At 37.4% G+C, this 17072-nt stretch overlaps 2 protein-coding genes and 1 long non-coding RNA gene across 4 annotated transcripts in view; 1 reads left to right on the top strand and 2 right to left on the bottom strand.

Annotated features, from left to right (window-relative positions):
• Positions 1–17072, bottom strand: part of LOC135215150 (uncharacterized) — a 115566-nt gene that overhangs the window by 66129 nt on the left and 32365 nt on the right. The window lies entirely within an intron of this gene.
• On the top strand, positions 434–10634 carry LOC135215147 (uncharacterized). Its single transcript, XR_010314602.1, has 4 exons — positions 434–813; positions 7264–7952; positions 9147–10217; positions 10251–10634. It is a non-coding gene; the product is annotated as an uncharacterized LOC135215147 (long non-coding RNA).
• LOC135215146 (uncharacterized) lies at positions 13067–16992 on the bottom strand (the record flags this gene model as incomplete). The annotated part of the gene is given in 1 exon segment (XM_064249587.1): positions 13067–16992. A coding segment is annotated over 1 exon segment (2724 nt), but the record flags the coding sequence as incomplete, so codon positions are not given.

Here is a 17072-nt window from a genome sequence, read left to right as displayed (position 1 = left end):
CTCTCTCATCAAGAATACTAGGCTGATCATCTTTAGACTCTCTCTCTCTCTCTCTCTCTCTCTCTCTCTCTCTCTCTCTCTCTCTCTCTCTCTCTCTCTCTCTCTCTCTCTTCTCTCTCTCTCTCTCTCTCTCTCTCTTTCCATCCATACGGTGCACGGGCACTACTTGCTATTAGAGGATGCCGCACTGAAATTATTAGTATGTTTTCCATAAATACTAACACTTTTACTTAACTACATAGCTTGTAGTATATAATTTTCATAAGTAAACGAATATGGTTACTTATATATAAACTGAAATTAGAGATAATACACCAGAACTCGATAAATTTACGCATTTATTGATAGCAAAATTCTGTTCGATGGAGGTATACCATGCTGACCATAGATTACATCTATGGTGCTGACATTCGTCCAAAAGTTCATTTTTAAATCCGGAATAAATCTTTTAGACCCGCGACAAATCTTTTATTTTTATAGTATCAGCTACAAAAGAGACATTTTTTTCATAATGAATAAACTAGAAGGTGATATTATACTCAAACATATACGAAGAAATAGACGTAAATATATGCCGTCACATTTTCTCAAGCGAGTATGGCCAGGCAGACAAGCCAGTGATGCCAGTCCACACTACTCTGCCATCAGCTGATAAGTGAAATAGGTTCTCACTGCTCTCCACCTCGTTATTTATTGAGTTATTTAACGGTGTCTAAGTGACGTCGCGTGTATATCGTCCCAAATTCGTAAAGTTCGTTATATCTGCGTTTCTTCTGCTCTCCAAGATCATCGGTTTGAGCTAGAATAACGTCGGTAAGTACCGTTAAAAAAAGTTTTTCTTTTGACGAAGAACTTGAAAACTGTTCGTCGTGTTGAGGAGCCGAGGCCGGAAAGGAAGAAGGAAGAGTTGTCATGTCGTATTTTTTAAATATAATCTTATGCTAATTTCAACAAACTGAGAGAATTATTTTATGGTTTGATATAAAAAAGTATTTAAGGACTTAATATAGAAGCTATTTGATACGATCTTTGTGAGCTGAAGGTCAAAATTAATCGCAAAAAGGGAGAGTAAACGACAACAATACTTTTGGTATCACAATATTTCGATCTTTTTCATACGTTATCGTATTATCGAACGACAGTCAGAATTTCGATATTATTATTATTATTATTATTATTATTATTAATACTATTATATTATTATTATTATTATTATTATTATTATTATTATTATTATTATTATTATTATTATTATTAACCAAACAAAAACTTCTTTCAGTTTTTTCTGAAGATTGAAAAAGAAACCCACACAATCACTTTGTAACTTGTTTACTTCTAAGCATCACATTTAATTAAATGTAAATACTAAGAAGTAAACAAGTTACAAAGTGATTGTGTGGGTTTCTTTTTCAATTATTATAATTTTAATATTTTTTTTATATTTATTTATTTATTTATTTATTTTTATTTATTTATTTTTTCTTTTTGCTCTATCACAGTCCTCCAATTCGACTGGGTGGTATTTATAGTGCGGGGTTCCGGGTTGCATCCTGCCTCCTTAGAAGTCCATCACTTTTCTTACTATGTGCGCCATTTCTAGGATCACACTCTTCTGCATGAGTCCTGGAGCTACTTCAGCCTCTAGTTTTCTAGATTCCTTTTCAGGGATCTTGGGATTGTGCCTAGTGCTCCTATGGATTTGGGTACGATTTCCACTGGCATATCCCATATCCTTCTTATTTCTATTTTCAGATCTTGATACTTATCCATTTTTTCTCTCTCTTTCTCTTCAACTCTGGTGTCCCATGGTATTGCGACATCAATGAGTGATACTTTCTTCTTGATTTTGTCAATCAACGTCACGTCTGGTCTATTTGCACGTATCATTCTATCTGTTCTGATACCATAGTCACAGAGGATCTTTGCCTGATCGTTTTCTATCACTCCTTCAGGTTGGTGTGCATACCACTTATTACTGCAAGGTAGCTGATGTTTCTTGCACAGGCTCCAGTGGAGTGCTTTTGCCACTGAATCATGCCTCTTTTTGCAATGATTCTGTGCAAGTGCCGGACATTTGCTTGCTATGTGGTTTATGGTTTCATTTTTCGTATTGCACTTCCTACATATGGGAGAGATGTTATTTCCGTCTATCGTTCTTTGAACATATCTGGTTCTTAGGGCCTGATCTTGTGCCGCTGTTATCATTCCTTCAGTTTCCTTCTTTAGCTCTCCCCTCTGTAGCCATTGCCACGTGTCATCGCTGGCTAGTTCTTTAGTCTGTCTCATGTATTGTTCGTGCATTGGTTTGTTGTGCCAGTCCTCTGTTCTGTTTGTCATTCTCTTGTCTCTGTATATTTCTGGGCCTTCGTCTATTTTTATTAGTCCTTCTTCCCATGCACTCTTTACCCACTCGTCTTCACTGGTTTTCAGATATTGCCCCAGTGCTCTGTTCTCGATGTTGACGCAGTCCTCTATGCTTAGTAGTCCTCTCCCTCCTTCCTTTCGTGTTATGTATAGTCTGTCCGTATTTGCTCTTGGGTGTAGTGCTTTGTGTATTGTCATATGTTTCCTGGTTTTCTGATCTAAGCTGCGGAGTTCTGCCTTTGTCCATTCTACTATTCCTGCGCTGAATCTGATTACTGGCACTGCCCATGTGTTTATGGCTTTTATCATATTTCCGGCGTTGAGTTTTGACTTGAGTCTCTGCATATATTCTTTCCTGATCGTGTCCTTCATCTCTTGGTGTTTTAAATCCCCTCCTTCCATTATTCCCAGGTATTTGTATCCAGTCTCATCTATGTGCCTTTGATGTTGCTTCCATTCTGGCGTAGCTTTATCCCTTCAGTTCTTGTTACTTGCCCTTTTGTATGTTGACTAAGGCGCATTTTTCTATTCCAAACTCCATCCTGATGTCCCCAGATACAATCCTTACAGTCTGGATTAGGTTATCCATTTCCTTGATGCTCTTACCATACAGCTTGATGTCGTTATTTTTATTATTATTAGTTATTATTATACTATTATTATTTTATTATTATTATTATTATGATTATTATTATTATTATTATTGAAAAAGAAACCCACAAAATCACTTTGTAACTTGTTTACTTCTAAGTATTTACATTTAGTTTTACTCCACACTCGAGTACTTTCAGGCCCTGTCTGTGGCCCATTCTCAAGAGATGTTTGGGATGTTAGCCTGGGTCAAGGCCCAGCAGTCTTCTGGAACGTCTTCTCGTTGAGCTGTCATTTATGTGATGGCTGTTCTGGTTTTCTTGAGAGTTGCCAATCCCCTCTTGTCGCTCTGATATCCTGGGCTGATGGTCAATGGGATTCACCCTTGTGGTAAGGGTGTGGTCACCAAAAGTCTGTTGGACAGGAAACCTAATCTCCAGGTCAGCAGGGTCAATCTTAGCTTCTTTTAATATCAAAGCTCGGCTTATGGGATCTTCTGAGGTAAAACCTTTGTTTCCTTCAATTATTTTAATCTCTCTGATAAGTGCACCTTCTACTACCCTCCTGTGACTAATTTTGTTGCTTTTGTATATAGGCCTACTGTTTTTGAAATCCATCCTATGGTCATTTTCCCAACAATGTCTAGCTATAGCACTCCCCTGAGAGTTAAGCTGTACTGCCCTTCTTTGTTCTTGGACTCTAGTCCTTATTCCCCTACCTGATTCCCCCACATATCTGTCTCCACAATTATTGCAATTGATTATGTATACCCCCGCTACATCATCTGTATTACTGTCTTCTCCTTCCAATTTATTTTTACATACTTTGTTTTTTACGGTATTATCAAAGGTATATACAAATTTATATTGACTTTCTTTCATTTTTGAAGTGATTTGCTTCATTTTAGGCATAAAAGGGAGGGCAACTATTTTCTTGTTTTCTTTATTCCATGTACTCTCTACATTCGCTCTGTAAGAAAGCTGACAAAGGGGCTAGTATTGTCATCATGAATAGTCAAGAATATAGGGTTAAATGTCAGGCTACTAGATGATGAAACTACTTTTGCTAAAATAAATTAAAGAATCCTCCAACAATTCAAAAGCTTCAGAATACCTTTAATCAGAATGTGAAGAAAATAATCAGTAGACTAGGTAATGGGAAGGACATGCTATGCAATAAATTATTCTCAAGTAAATTACTGAACTTGCATATATATAATTGGAGCAGCCCCAAAATAAATACCAAGGCGGCTGCCCCCACTACGCCCTATTGTTTCTAGTAGGGAATCTCCTGACAAAAACTTAGCAGTGTGGTTAGCTGGAGAACTAGGAATATACTTAGGTATATTTTCAGAATCCCATATTAAACATTCAGTAGATTTCATAGACAAAGTTAAGAAAAAGAATATAAAGGGACACATGGTTAGTTTTGATGTATTAGCATTATTCACCATGTCCCCTCAGATAAAGTATTAGAATACCTTCAGACTAAACATAATGAGGGTATTTTCAATCCAAACATCGAAAGAGGCGTCTTCCTTGAATTGATTAAATTATGTGTCAGTGATACTTATTTCACGTTTGAGGGACAAGTTTACAAACAGAAATATGGAGAAGCTATGGGGTCCTCATTATCACCTATACTCGCTAACATTTATATGGAATATTTCGAAACTAATCTAGTTCCTAATGTTAATGTCCCTAACTTAAAACTGCAAGGATGGTGGAGATATGTGGATGATATTTTTGCTATTCTGCAAGGTGATGAAAATGAAATAGAAACTTTTCTAGATGAACTCAATAAGTTTGATAAAAACAATACCAGTCACTTTAGAGAAAAGTAACAATAATAAACTGCCCTTTTTAGATCATACTCCAGAAAGAAAAGAAACAGGGATATGAATTCATCACATATAGAAAGCCCACACATACAAACTCATATATTCATTTCTTCTCTTTTCACAGTCATGATATAAAAATAGGGGTTCTAACAGGTTTATTTCTTAGGGCAATGAGAACGTGTGACCCTTGCAGATAGAACAAAGAAATAAATTACTCGGTAAAGCTTGATGCATTAGCATACCCGGAATGTTCAGAAAAAGGGCACTCAACAAAGCTAGAAACATTTTTTACAGAGCGAATGTAGAGAGTACATGGAATAAAGAAAACAAGAAAATAGTTGCCCTCCCTTTTATGCCTCTAAAATGAAAAACAAATCACTTCAAAAATGAAAGAAAGTCAATATAAATTTGTATATACCTTTGATAATACCGTAAAAAACAAAGTATGTAAAAATAAATTGGAAGGAGAAGACAGTAATACAGATGATGTAGCGGGGGTATACATAATCAATTGCAACAATTGTGGAGACAGATATGTGGGGGAATCAGGTAGGGGAATAAGGACTAGAGTCCAAGAACAAAGAAGGGCAGTACAGCTTAACTCTCAGGGGAGTGCTATAGCTAGACATTGTTGGGAAAATGACCATAGGGTGGATTTCAAAAACAGTAGGCTTATATACAAAAGCAACAAAATTAGTCACAGGAGGGTAGTAGAAGGTGCGCTTATCAGAGAGATTAAAGTAATTGAAGGAAACAAAGGTTTTACCTCAGAAGATCCCATAAGCCGAGCTTTTGATATAAAAAAAATCAAAAGATTACCCTGCCCTGACCTGGGAGATTAGGTTTCCTGCCCAACAGACTTTCGGTGAGACCACACCCTTACCACAAGGGTGAATCCCATTGACCATCAGCTCAGGATATCAGAGCGACAAGAGGGGATTGGCAACTCTCAAGAAAACCAGAACAGCCATCACATAAATGACAGCTCAACGAGAAGAAGTTCCAGAAGACTGCTGGGCCTTGACCCAGGCTAACATCCCAAACATCTCTTGAGAATGGGCCACAGAAGGGCCTGAAAGTACTCGAGTGTGGAGTAAAACTAAATGTAAATACTTGGAAGTAAACAAGTTACAAAGATTATTATTATTATTATTATGTACGTGTCAGTGATATACAGAGAAGGCTTATTTAAATGTATCTGAACGAATAATCAGTAAATTTGAATTTTGGCCATGTATTTTTAATTTTAAGATTCAAACAGCGTTGTCATTTCTTTAGTAAACTGACATTGGGCGTGAAAGTATCTACCATATATAATGAATTTCCATGAATAATAATGCATTCCATTTCATAAATGTGAAATAGCTTGTTTGAAAGTTTTAACAACTTATTTTCATTGCTATAGCAAGCACACGGACTTTCTTTAGACCAAACATAAAGTGACCAAAAAGGAAAAAATTGAAACAAGATTCTTGTATAGTATAAGAACAAGATAAGTTATGAATGCTAATGGCTGCGAATGATCAAAATGATTGACTTTAGGATAACGGTTATTGCTTTACTGGATACCCTTATGCCACTGTAGAATCCTACAGAATTATTAAAAGAAATTATTCAAAAGTTTTGCAACCATTTTTGTTTTATAAGACTATAGGGTTTCGTAATAACCCTTGAACTAGGTACCACAGCTTTCATGTATATTTTTCTGTGTTATAGGCCTACTTTAGTCATTCATCATCATCATCATCATCATTTCAGCCTTCAAAAGTCCTTTGTAGGACGTGGGCCTTCCCTAGGACCCCAGGTTCCTCCACAGATTTCTATCCACTGTCGTTGATGTTGGTCAAAGTCAGTGGCCTTCAAACTGTGGGCCATTGGCTGATTATCAGGTGGGCCACGAACAAAAGAAAAAATGTAGAACTTAAATTTAATATATAAAAATAAGATTATATTTTCCTTTATACGGACCTAAAAAACTTTCAGAAAGTCCATATTTTCTGTGACTATCCTTTCCATTGAACTGTACTTACAAAGTAATGAATAATTGTTGTTTTTTGTGAAGTCAAAGTATATAACATAACAACAAATAAAGTAAAATTCATGTTATTGTTAACATAAATGCTCTCAATCAATAAAACTGAAGAAACATTCTTGAATTTCAATGCAAACTTTCAACATTATAAGTTATATTCTGTTAACCAAAGTCAGCACTACTTTGAATAACATCTAATCGGGTAGAATAGCACAGACCGCATACCCAATTTTTCTTCTTAATATATAACAAAAATAACATTTTCAATTACTTCATCTTGCACATACATATATATGCAATGACATTTATTGAATAAAAGGTTCAGTTTTGGGAAAAACGGCCTCCCCCTCATAAAAAAAAACTCTGGGTACGAGCTTGTGTAGTAACCCCTAGGAAAGAGGGTCTTCTTACTGAACAAGGATTTCTTTCTTTTCAGAACATAGGGAACGAAAAAAGCTACTACTGTCACTCGTGTCATCGTCTGTACAGCGACACAACGAGACCACGCGTCTTGAACTGCGGCCATAGTCTCTGCTGCGAATGCATAACTTACAAGATTGAAACACAGTGCCTCTCATGTCGATTATGCAGCACAAAGTTCAGGGCAACGAGTGTGACAGACATCCCAGTCAATTACAGCTTGGAAAACTGCCTCTCTGCCATCAAGAAGTTGAGACCTGGCTTGGCCCCGGAGCCACTCATCACAGAGAAAGACAGTCACTGTGCAGGAGTTAATCGACTATCAGAAGCAGAGCACCCAGGATCTCATTCTTTCCTCCAAGGACTTAGTGGAGGACCTGACAAAGTACCTCAATTTCTTGCATGAGAACATGAATAAGCACAAGGAAATTAGGAGGATGATTCAGAGCAGGGCCCAATTCCACATGAAAATATCCAAAAGAATGGACTCACATCAATATGATGTCATGGAAGCAAAGAAGAAGCTTGATGCTCTCACTGAAAAATTGAGTGGTGGTTTACCCAAGCTGGACAACGCTTATAGCAATGATGACGTTGCTGCTGCTATGAACTGGGTCACTGACACGTACCGTGAACTTGGCAACTGTGTAGACTCATACCGACCGAAGGGATTATCCTAAAATTGAAATGAATCTGTTTCAAAAGGTGATGTTTCCACTGCATATTTTTTATCTATATATTTAGAATTTCATGCTGAATAATCCTTTATGCCTGGAGGTATTTCCTCTCATGTTGCAATGACTACTAGTAGCCAGTCTCATTTATTAAAGAAAGTCATGATTGCTAATATATTTTTTCAACACATGATGCGTTAGAGAACTTAATAGATTTTTTCTTATTCATTAGACATTCATGTTAAGTGATTAATATTCCTTTCTTTTCTCATATTAGATGTTCATGTGATGATCTTCCTTTCACCTGGCAGCCTACATTTCTTCAAGCCTAGTTCGAAATATAGAAATAGGCAGTCCCCGGTTTACAACGTTCCGAGGTTATGGCGGTTTTCAATTATATTCATCAGAAAATATTTCCAGGTTTACGACACGTATTCCAGGGTTACGTCGCTGATCATATGGAAGAAATATGACTCCATTAATGCAAAATAATCAATATTTGAAGGTTATTTTGAATGAAAATGCAATAAAAATGTAGTTTACCTAGTTTTTCATACAGCCAAAGCATTAAAAGTAAGGTTTTTTCTGTTCTATACAGATAATCTGTAAAGTCTTCAAAATTATACACGGACTTTTTACACTTTGTATTATTGTGGACCCTTTAGAACATTATATATACTCTCGTGATAGAGAGTTTTTCCCTAGTAAGGTTTTCTTAGGATTTTTGACGATTTTTCGGCTTACGACGATTTGCGGTTTACAACACGTCTCCGAAACGGAATACCCATTGTAAGGCGGGGACTACCTGTATATATTAAATTATTTGACATTATTTCATCAACCTCCTACATGGGTTCTCCTAGATCACAAGATATTCCATTTATTAACAGTAGTCAATTCAAGGAACTGTGCTTATTTTTATTATTTGAACAAAAAATAAATAGAATTCAAAAGCTTTAAAACCTTAGCATGTAATGTTTATTGTATGTACTAGTACTGCTTTCTGTATTTCCTGTTATCTTCTATAATTTCTTTCAAATGAACACCATATTCTTTGGAAGCTTGAATTTCAAATCTATGAGTCTTTTCCATATGAATAGGGTTCATCTTCTGAATAATGATGATAAATAGAAAATGTCTCTGCAAAACCAGTAATTTTATGTCCAATACTTTTTTATATAGGTTATATTTTAACTTTTACCCGAGTGATTGTTTGTATCAACAGGTGGACGGACAACTTTTAAATCAAATGTGGAGACATGGAAGAAGAGGATATGGAAGTTGATTGCAGCATCCTGGGATAATGGACAAATGAGGGTGGCATACCTCTGTAAGGATGAAGACAAAATCTACTTGAATTGCTTGTTAGAAAGCTTTTTATGTTGTGAGAAGTATGTAATAAAGGTAAGTTTTTTAACTTTATTTTCTCTCGATCTACGGAGTCTCAAGTCCCATTAGTAATTACCAAATTGCAGCCCTCTAGCTGTAAGTTCCAACAACACAGGCCACCAGCGGGCTGTGACTGAAAGTTTCGTGGTTGAGAGTGTGAAGGGACATTATACACTTTCAAAAAAAAAAAATATTTTGTACTTATTTCAATATAATGGTCGACGAGAGCTTTGTCAGAATAAATAGAGGTGTTTTTTTTTATCCTTCTTAAATGAAAGATTTGAAAGGAATTCGTCCTTCAGAAAGAAACGCTTTCAAACGAGAATGAGAATGAATGAATCACTCAGGCAATAATATTCAGCTGTTATTACCCATATTTAAGGACAAATTGATTTTGACGCATTTTTGGGGTTTTGTGTAGGCTCATGAATTAAGTGAGAAAATTAAGACGAGTTGGTTTACAAAGCGTTCTAAGGTGCCAACTTTCTAATTTGTGTCACGGTATGATTATTGCTTAGTTTATTTTGCAGAATCAACAGCCACTGGATTTGACAGCTCTAACCTTGATGTTTACCTGGAAATTATTTCTGGAACATAAAAACATTTGAAACATCAAAACTACTTCAATCTTTTTATTACCCAAGGCAAAAATTCTCTTCAAGGGCAAAGGTCAGCTGTGCAAGAATTCTATTGAAGGGCAAAGGTCAGCTGTATAAAAATTCTCTTCAAGGGCAAAGGTCAGCTGTAGAAAAATTCTCTTCGGGGGCAAAGGTCAGCTGAAGAAAAATTCTCTTCAAGGGCAAAGGTCAGCTGAAGAAAAATCATCTTCAAGGGCAAAGGTCAGCTGTAGAAAAATTCTCTTCAAGAGCGAAGGTCAGCTGTAGAAAAATTCTCTTCAAGGGCAAAGGTTAGCTGAAGAAAATTCTCTTCAAGAGCGAAGGTCAGCTGTAGAAAAATTCTCTTCAAGGGCAAAGGTCAGCTGAAGACAAATTATCTTCAAGGGCAAAGGTCAGCTGTAGAAAAATCCTCTTCAAGGGCAAAGGTCAGCTGTAGAAAAATTATCTTCAAGGGCAAAGGTCAGCTGCAGAAAAATTCTCTTCAAGGGCTAAGGTCAGCTATAGAAAAATTCTCTTCAAGGGCAAAGGTTAGCTGTAGAAAAATTCTCTTCAAGAGCGAAGGTCAGCTGTAGAAAAATTCTCTTCAAGGGCAAAGGTCAGCTGTAGAAAAATTCTCTTCAAGAGCGAAGGTCAGCTGTAGAAAATGTCTCTTCAAGGGCAAAGGTCAGCTGTAGAAAAATTCTCTTCAAGGGCAAAGGTCAGTGTTAGAAAAAAATCTCTTTCAAGGGAGCGAAAGGTCAGCTGTAGAAAATTCTTCAAGAGCGAAAGGTCAGCTGTAGAAAGCAAATGTCCTCACATTCAATGGGGCAAAGGTCAGCTGTAGAAAAAATTCTCTTTAAGGCAAAGGTCAGCTGTAATAAAAATTCTCTTCACGGAAGTCGAAGGGTCGCTGTAAAAAATTCTCTCAGGGCAAAAAAGGTTCGCTGTAGAAAATGTCTTCTTTCAAAGGGCAAAGGTTCAGCTGTAAAATAAAATTCTCTTCAAGAGCGAAGGTCAGCTGTAGAAAAATTCTCTTCAAGGTCAAAGGTCAGCTGTAAACGCTTTTGGAAACTGGGTCACTGAGCTATGCAGTTGCCGGTTTCTGTGAATCTTCAACAAAACATTCGACAAATCTGATTCTGGATCATTTCACTGTAAAAAAAACAATGTAGGACAAGCAAAGAAATACAAATACAATGTTAAAACACTCCTCAGAGCGTCCTTATATACCTGGTCTTCTCAAGGAAAAGTTGATTAGTTGAAATCGACAGATATGGGATGAGAATTTTCACAAATACGATGGGAACTTTTACAAATGTAGGATTGGAATTTTCACAGATATGACGGAAAGTTACACATAAAATGGGTATTTTAACTTAAATACGATGAGAATTTTCACAGATGGGATGGGTATTTCACAAATATAGGATGAGAATTTTCACAGAGACGATGGGAAATTTCACAAATATAGGATGATAATTTTCACAGATAGGATGGGTATTTCACAAATATAGGATTAGAATTTTCACAGATAGGATGGGTATCTTCATTAATATAGGATGCGAATTTTCACATTCGATGGGAAATTTCACAAATATAAGGATGAGAATTTTCAGATGCAGGATGGTAATGTTACACAAATATAGGATGGGAATTTTCACAAATATAGGATTAAGGCTTTTTCACAAATATGGGCTGGTTACTTACACATGTAGGATGAGAATTTCCACAAATTCAAGAAGGGGAATTTTCACAGAAATGAGATGAGAATTTTCACAAGTATAGGATGGAAAATTCAATAGCATAGGATGAGGATGGAGGTAAGTATAAAGGCTAAAAGGCTCGAGGGACAAATTCGAGAAGGCCAGGATTGCAAAAAGTAAAGCTTCTCTGATGTGTGCATTTATAACTGGGGAGGAAAGGAGACGTCCCGAGGTTACAACACTTTTCAATTATATTTATCAGAAATTATTTCCAGGTTTACGACACATGTTCCAGGGTTACGGCACCTACAACACTGATCTGGCACAAGAAATATGACACTAAAAATTCAAAATCAATATTTGAAGGTTTTTTTTTATGAAACGTGCAAGGAGAATGCAGTTTACATAGTTTTTAATGCACCCAAAGAATTAAAAGTAAGGTTTTCTTAGGATTTTTTATGATGTTCCGGCTTACAAGGATTTTTGGCATACGTCGCGTCTCTAGAACGGAACCCCCGTCGTAACCCAGGGACTGCCTATACTGAAACAGCATAAGAGAGCCTCTGTTAACAGACACAATGGAAGTAAACAAAGCTTAATTAACATTCACTCCTGAGCCACTTCTCAGCCTAATATCCGTATAGGGGACCGAAGACTTTCTGGACCATATCTTGAGTGGAGTGGTCACACATTTGTTTCCCTCAACGAAATTCGGTTAGTTATTTATTTTTATATGATTATTTTTTCTCGAGTGTTGTAGTGTGAACACTAATCCGTTCTCTTTACGTATGCTTAACCATCTGTGACGTAACTACCAACAGACTGTGATATCCTGTCGTTTGGTTTTTCTGTTTCTCGGTGTCTGCTTTATCCATGAGGAGAAAAAAGTGGTAGTTAGACTGAAATCTGTTCTCCGAGGTTGAAGACAGGGTAATTAGACTGAAATTTATTCTTTGGATATTTGAATTTCAAGTCAGTGGACCCTGTGGTGAACTTGTTCCCTATGAATAGGGATCATCTTCTGAATAATGATAATAATAATAAACACAATAAAATACCGTAAACAATACAGTTGTCTACTGGAGAAAATCATCTTCGGTCGTTATCTCCTTGAATGATAACTATGAGTAATTACTGACCGAAGTCCTGACGCTTGCAGATTAAAAGTACACCGACAACAGCAGCAGTAGCAGAGAGAATCATTATTATAAAGAGGAGGTCATTACCAGGCAACGACAAAGGTGATTAACCCCGCTGTTTGTCATTAGTATCGTGCAGAATTATTACCCAAGATGAAGATTAGTCGTTATGGAGAAATCGCCGATCTTGAGTATTAGGGGGAGAGAGAGAGAGAGAGTGACTGAAAACAAGTACTTAGGAAATTCACCTCTTAAAATCGCAGTCAACTTAGAAAGAAATCTAAACCAAAGAACAAGGACGAAAAAAAAAAGAAAAAGAAGGCTTAAATAATTTAATCATTTTTAGCAGTTCCAGCATTGCATCTGCAACTTCTAATCCACATTCATTATTAAGGCAATATCTAGATGTGACCTCAAAGTCCCCCATTATCTAATCTTAGGCAAGCTCCAAGGTAGTCTGAAAATAGGACTTAACTGTCTTAATCAACTAATTCTAATAACAATAGTAATATGAACACAATTCCCATTAGTTATAATAGCAATAATAATAATAATAATTATCAACAGAATTTCCATCAAGTGAATATGCATGAAAAGCAGAATGATTCCAAGTACTGGAAAGAATGGCTCCAATAGGATACGCTGATGTTGCAGCCTCCTTCGTTTCTTCCATGGAGTATCACTCTCCATCCATCTGGTATGGTTAAACTTCACTCACAGGCTGCTCTGTCTAGGAGCAAGGGTTAAACTTCACTCACAGACTGCTCTCTGTCTAGGAGCAAGGGTTAAGCTTCACTCACAGGCTGCTCTCTGTCTAGGAGCAAGGGTTAAACTTCACTCACAGGCTGCTCTAGGTCTAGGAGCAAGGGTTAAGCTTCACTCACAGGCTGCTCTATGTCTAGGAGCAAGGGTTAAGCTTCACTCACAGCTGCTCTGTCTAGAAGCAAGGGTTAAGCTTCACTCACAGCAGCTCTGTCTAGGAGCAAAGGTTAAGTTTCTCTCACAGGCTGCTCTATGTCTAGGAGCAAGGGTTATGCTTCACTCACAGGCTGCTCTGTCTAGGAGCAAGGGTTAAGCTTCACTCACAGGCTGCTCTATGTCTAGGAGCAAGAAGAGCAGCGCTGGCACGAGACCAGCTTTATTTAGCACACACAACGAGGAAGGAGCATAGTTCAAAAGCTCGGCACTAAGAGGAGCTATATACTCACCATGACACCAGGATGCTCTTTACGAAGGCTAACTGATACTCTGGCTCTCATTACTGGAGGGTTTCAAATTGTAAGGCACATCTTATACAGGTTTTTCTTTACTGCGCAAATTTCTGTAAATTTTTGTCCGTTGAGAAGAAAAGATCGATTAGATCTATGAATTGTCCTGGTTCTCAATTACATTTTCAGTAATATACATTTAACACATGATATATGATGATACTATTGTAAACAGCAACAACAACAATAATGATAATAATAATAATAATAATATGCATAAGTATAAACACACTCCAATTTTAAAAATACTTCTTAGTGTGCTGTTAGTCCTGTTTCTGTAAAACCCCATACACGCCCTGTGGTGTCGACAAATTTGACTTCTATTGTAGTACTGGGGAAGCGCTGGTTTGAGAATCTTTCCAAGTCTTCTACATAAGGTCTTATGATATCAAAGCACTGAAAAAATTCGTCAGGAACTTCCAGCAATACTTGTAAGATATTGACATTCAAAACATTTTCCAAGACACGAGTAATATAAGTCCACATCTTTTTCCTCAAAGGTCGAAATGCTTGGTCAAAGGTCGAAATGCTGCCCCGTGAGATCACAGGAAACGGATTTCTAAGTAACCATTCTAGGTCAAAGGTCGTCGTTCTACCCCGTAAGATCACATGAAACGGATTTGGAAGTAATCTCTTGAGGGCCGTGGCAACGCGCTCAGGATCGTAGTTGAAAACGTCAGTAAGAATGACGCAAAGCTCGGGAACTGCCACCTCCTCATCTCGAATGAGAACGGGCAGCTCCTCGCCAGAACAACAGCGAAAATCCATAGCTAATCGGAAAACATTCAGTTCAGGCAACGTCTTCACTAATTCAGCCATATGGCGAAGGTCTTCCCCAATGTACATCAGAGATAACTCCCTCAGGTAAGTAGATCTCTTTAGGAGTACCAGAGCACTGTCGTCGACAACACCTCTGAATGTGACAAGTCGGCAACGGGAAGTGCCTCTGAGCAATCGTTCCAGAGAAGTCATTGTCAGCTCTAAATCTGGGACAGCATTTTGGAAGAGGAGCCGCATGTCAAGGTGAATTTCACAGTGGTATTCAACAAATGTTTCAATGCAGTCAAGTAAGAACCTTGTTGGATCAAATTTGTTAGGAATTGTGACTCCATCAGGCCCCTGAGAATCTAGTTTTTTACAAAGATGAAGAAAGACTGACTTCGGCTGTATGTACTGCAACAATTTTACTGTTAGTGTGTGTGACACGAAGGGAGTATATTCGAATGCCCACATTTTACGATTAACGTAATTGCATAGTTTTTTCACAAATAAATCATCTCCAGCTTCATTCAGTCCTAATAAGATGTAATCTATTTTTAGAAATGGATGTGTAGATGAACCAAAAATAAAGGAAAACTGTTCACACCTTTCTTCATTCAGCTGTCGACTGAGACTCAGGCATCCCAAAACATAGGCAAACCACAGGCCAGACAATTTGTCTTTTACGTGGCACCAGAAATTTCTTGATTTACGTGTTGTAAAAATACCGTCGGTATGTAAATAATAATCTTCGCTTAATTTTTCGTTCATAAAGGGAAAACATATCGAACACCAGGATTCTTTTATGATAAAAGCACTTACTGGCATCACGAAGCCATTGTCACCGAAGGTCCCATATTTATCACAAGGCAACTCCATGGACAAATTGTCTATGTTATAGTACAAATCCCCCAGACTATAATGTGAAGATTCATGCTTCAGTAATAATTCTCTCTTGCTTTGGAGGAAATATTTAGCAGTGTCCATCACATCCCATCCCTCATGGATCATTTTGTTTGCAAATGCTCTCGCTCCCAAGAACTCCATCAATTGACGATGGATGATTGTGTAATCTTCAACGATGCCCAGAGGTGTAGCCTTTTCAGCATAAACAAAGAAAGCTGACATGGAATCCTTAAATGGAAGCCCAAGCTCTGAACATTTCTCTAGCAAATAGTCTACTTCATACTGTTGAAGAATGAAGTGATCATAGTTCCGCCAAAGAACAAAGCCAATGCTGTCAAAAAAACTACTGAGTTTCTGTTTTAGGGAAGATATGGTCTGATTCAACTTTCTGTATGATTCTCGTAATAAGAGTCTCTGAATCATGTGATCAACAAGCAGAGTGAATAGAGAGGAAGTTGTCTTTATGTGGGAAGCATTCTCAGGGGAGTCGAGCCACAGTACAATTGTGATAGCTGCAAATAGAGGAACACGTAGTATATGCAGAATGTACCCATTTTCAGTGAAATCCATGAACTCTTTCAGTATATCGCTTCTTTTTTGTGGATCTTGAACAGAAGCAGAAATGATCTTTTTAGCATATTCTTGTATGTTTTCAACAGAAAACCCAGCAAGAGTAACACTTGAGTAAGAGCGACCTACTGAAGCTACCTCAGTTTCAATTTCATTCTTGAATTCTTCTCTAGTTGTAATCATTATTCTGGAACCTGGAAACTTCTGAACGATTTCCTTGACCACTTTTCTGGTTTCTGTGCTTGCTTCGTCATAGCCATCCAACATCCAAAGCAAGGAAACATTCTTCAGAGCTGAGATGATGTCATCTGGTTGCAGATGTTTTGCAACATTGTGCAGAAGTTCATCCTTAACCAAATCTTTGATATTATTGCTGCTCACATGTCGCAATACAACGGGCACTATGAGATCGATGTTTTCCATTCCAAGCGTGGTTGGATTAGAGGAGAGCCAATCTTGGACTAGAAAGCGAAACGAACTCGTTTTGCCCATTCCGGGAGTAGCAGATATTACAATGACGTCAGGTAATGCATCTGGTTGATGTTCAGGTACAGCAGAAACTAACAGATGTTGTATATCGACATTGCCCATGCCTTTTATCCCATTCTCTGTATACACACTCTCCACATTGAAGTTGGCATATTTAGAATCAATCATCCAAACGAATGGATTTAGGATCATTAAATTCTTTCCAATTGCATGAATATCTTTTCTTCCTTCCCTGATCAGGACTGTGGTGTGTTCACTTCTTTAATTTGGCCAAAGCAGTCTTATAAGGTTCCCATAGGATCTATTTCTCCTGATATTGCCTCTTCCATCCC

Source organism: Macrobrachium nipponense, chromosome 5 (genome assembly GCF_015104395.2).
Source record: "Macrobrachium nipponense isolate FS-2020 chromosome 5, ASM1510439v2, whole genome shotgun sequence".
NCBI classification, from domain to species: domain Eukaryota; kingdom Metazoa; phylum Arthropoda; class Malacostraca; order Decapoda; family Palaemonidae; genus Macrobrachium; species Macrobrachium nipponense.
This window is presented reverse-complemented; position numbering and strand designations above follow the sequence as displayed.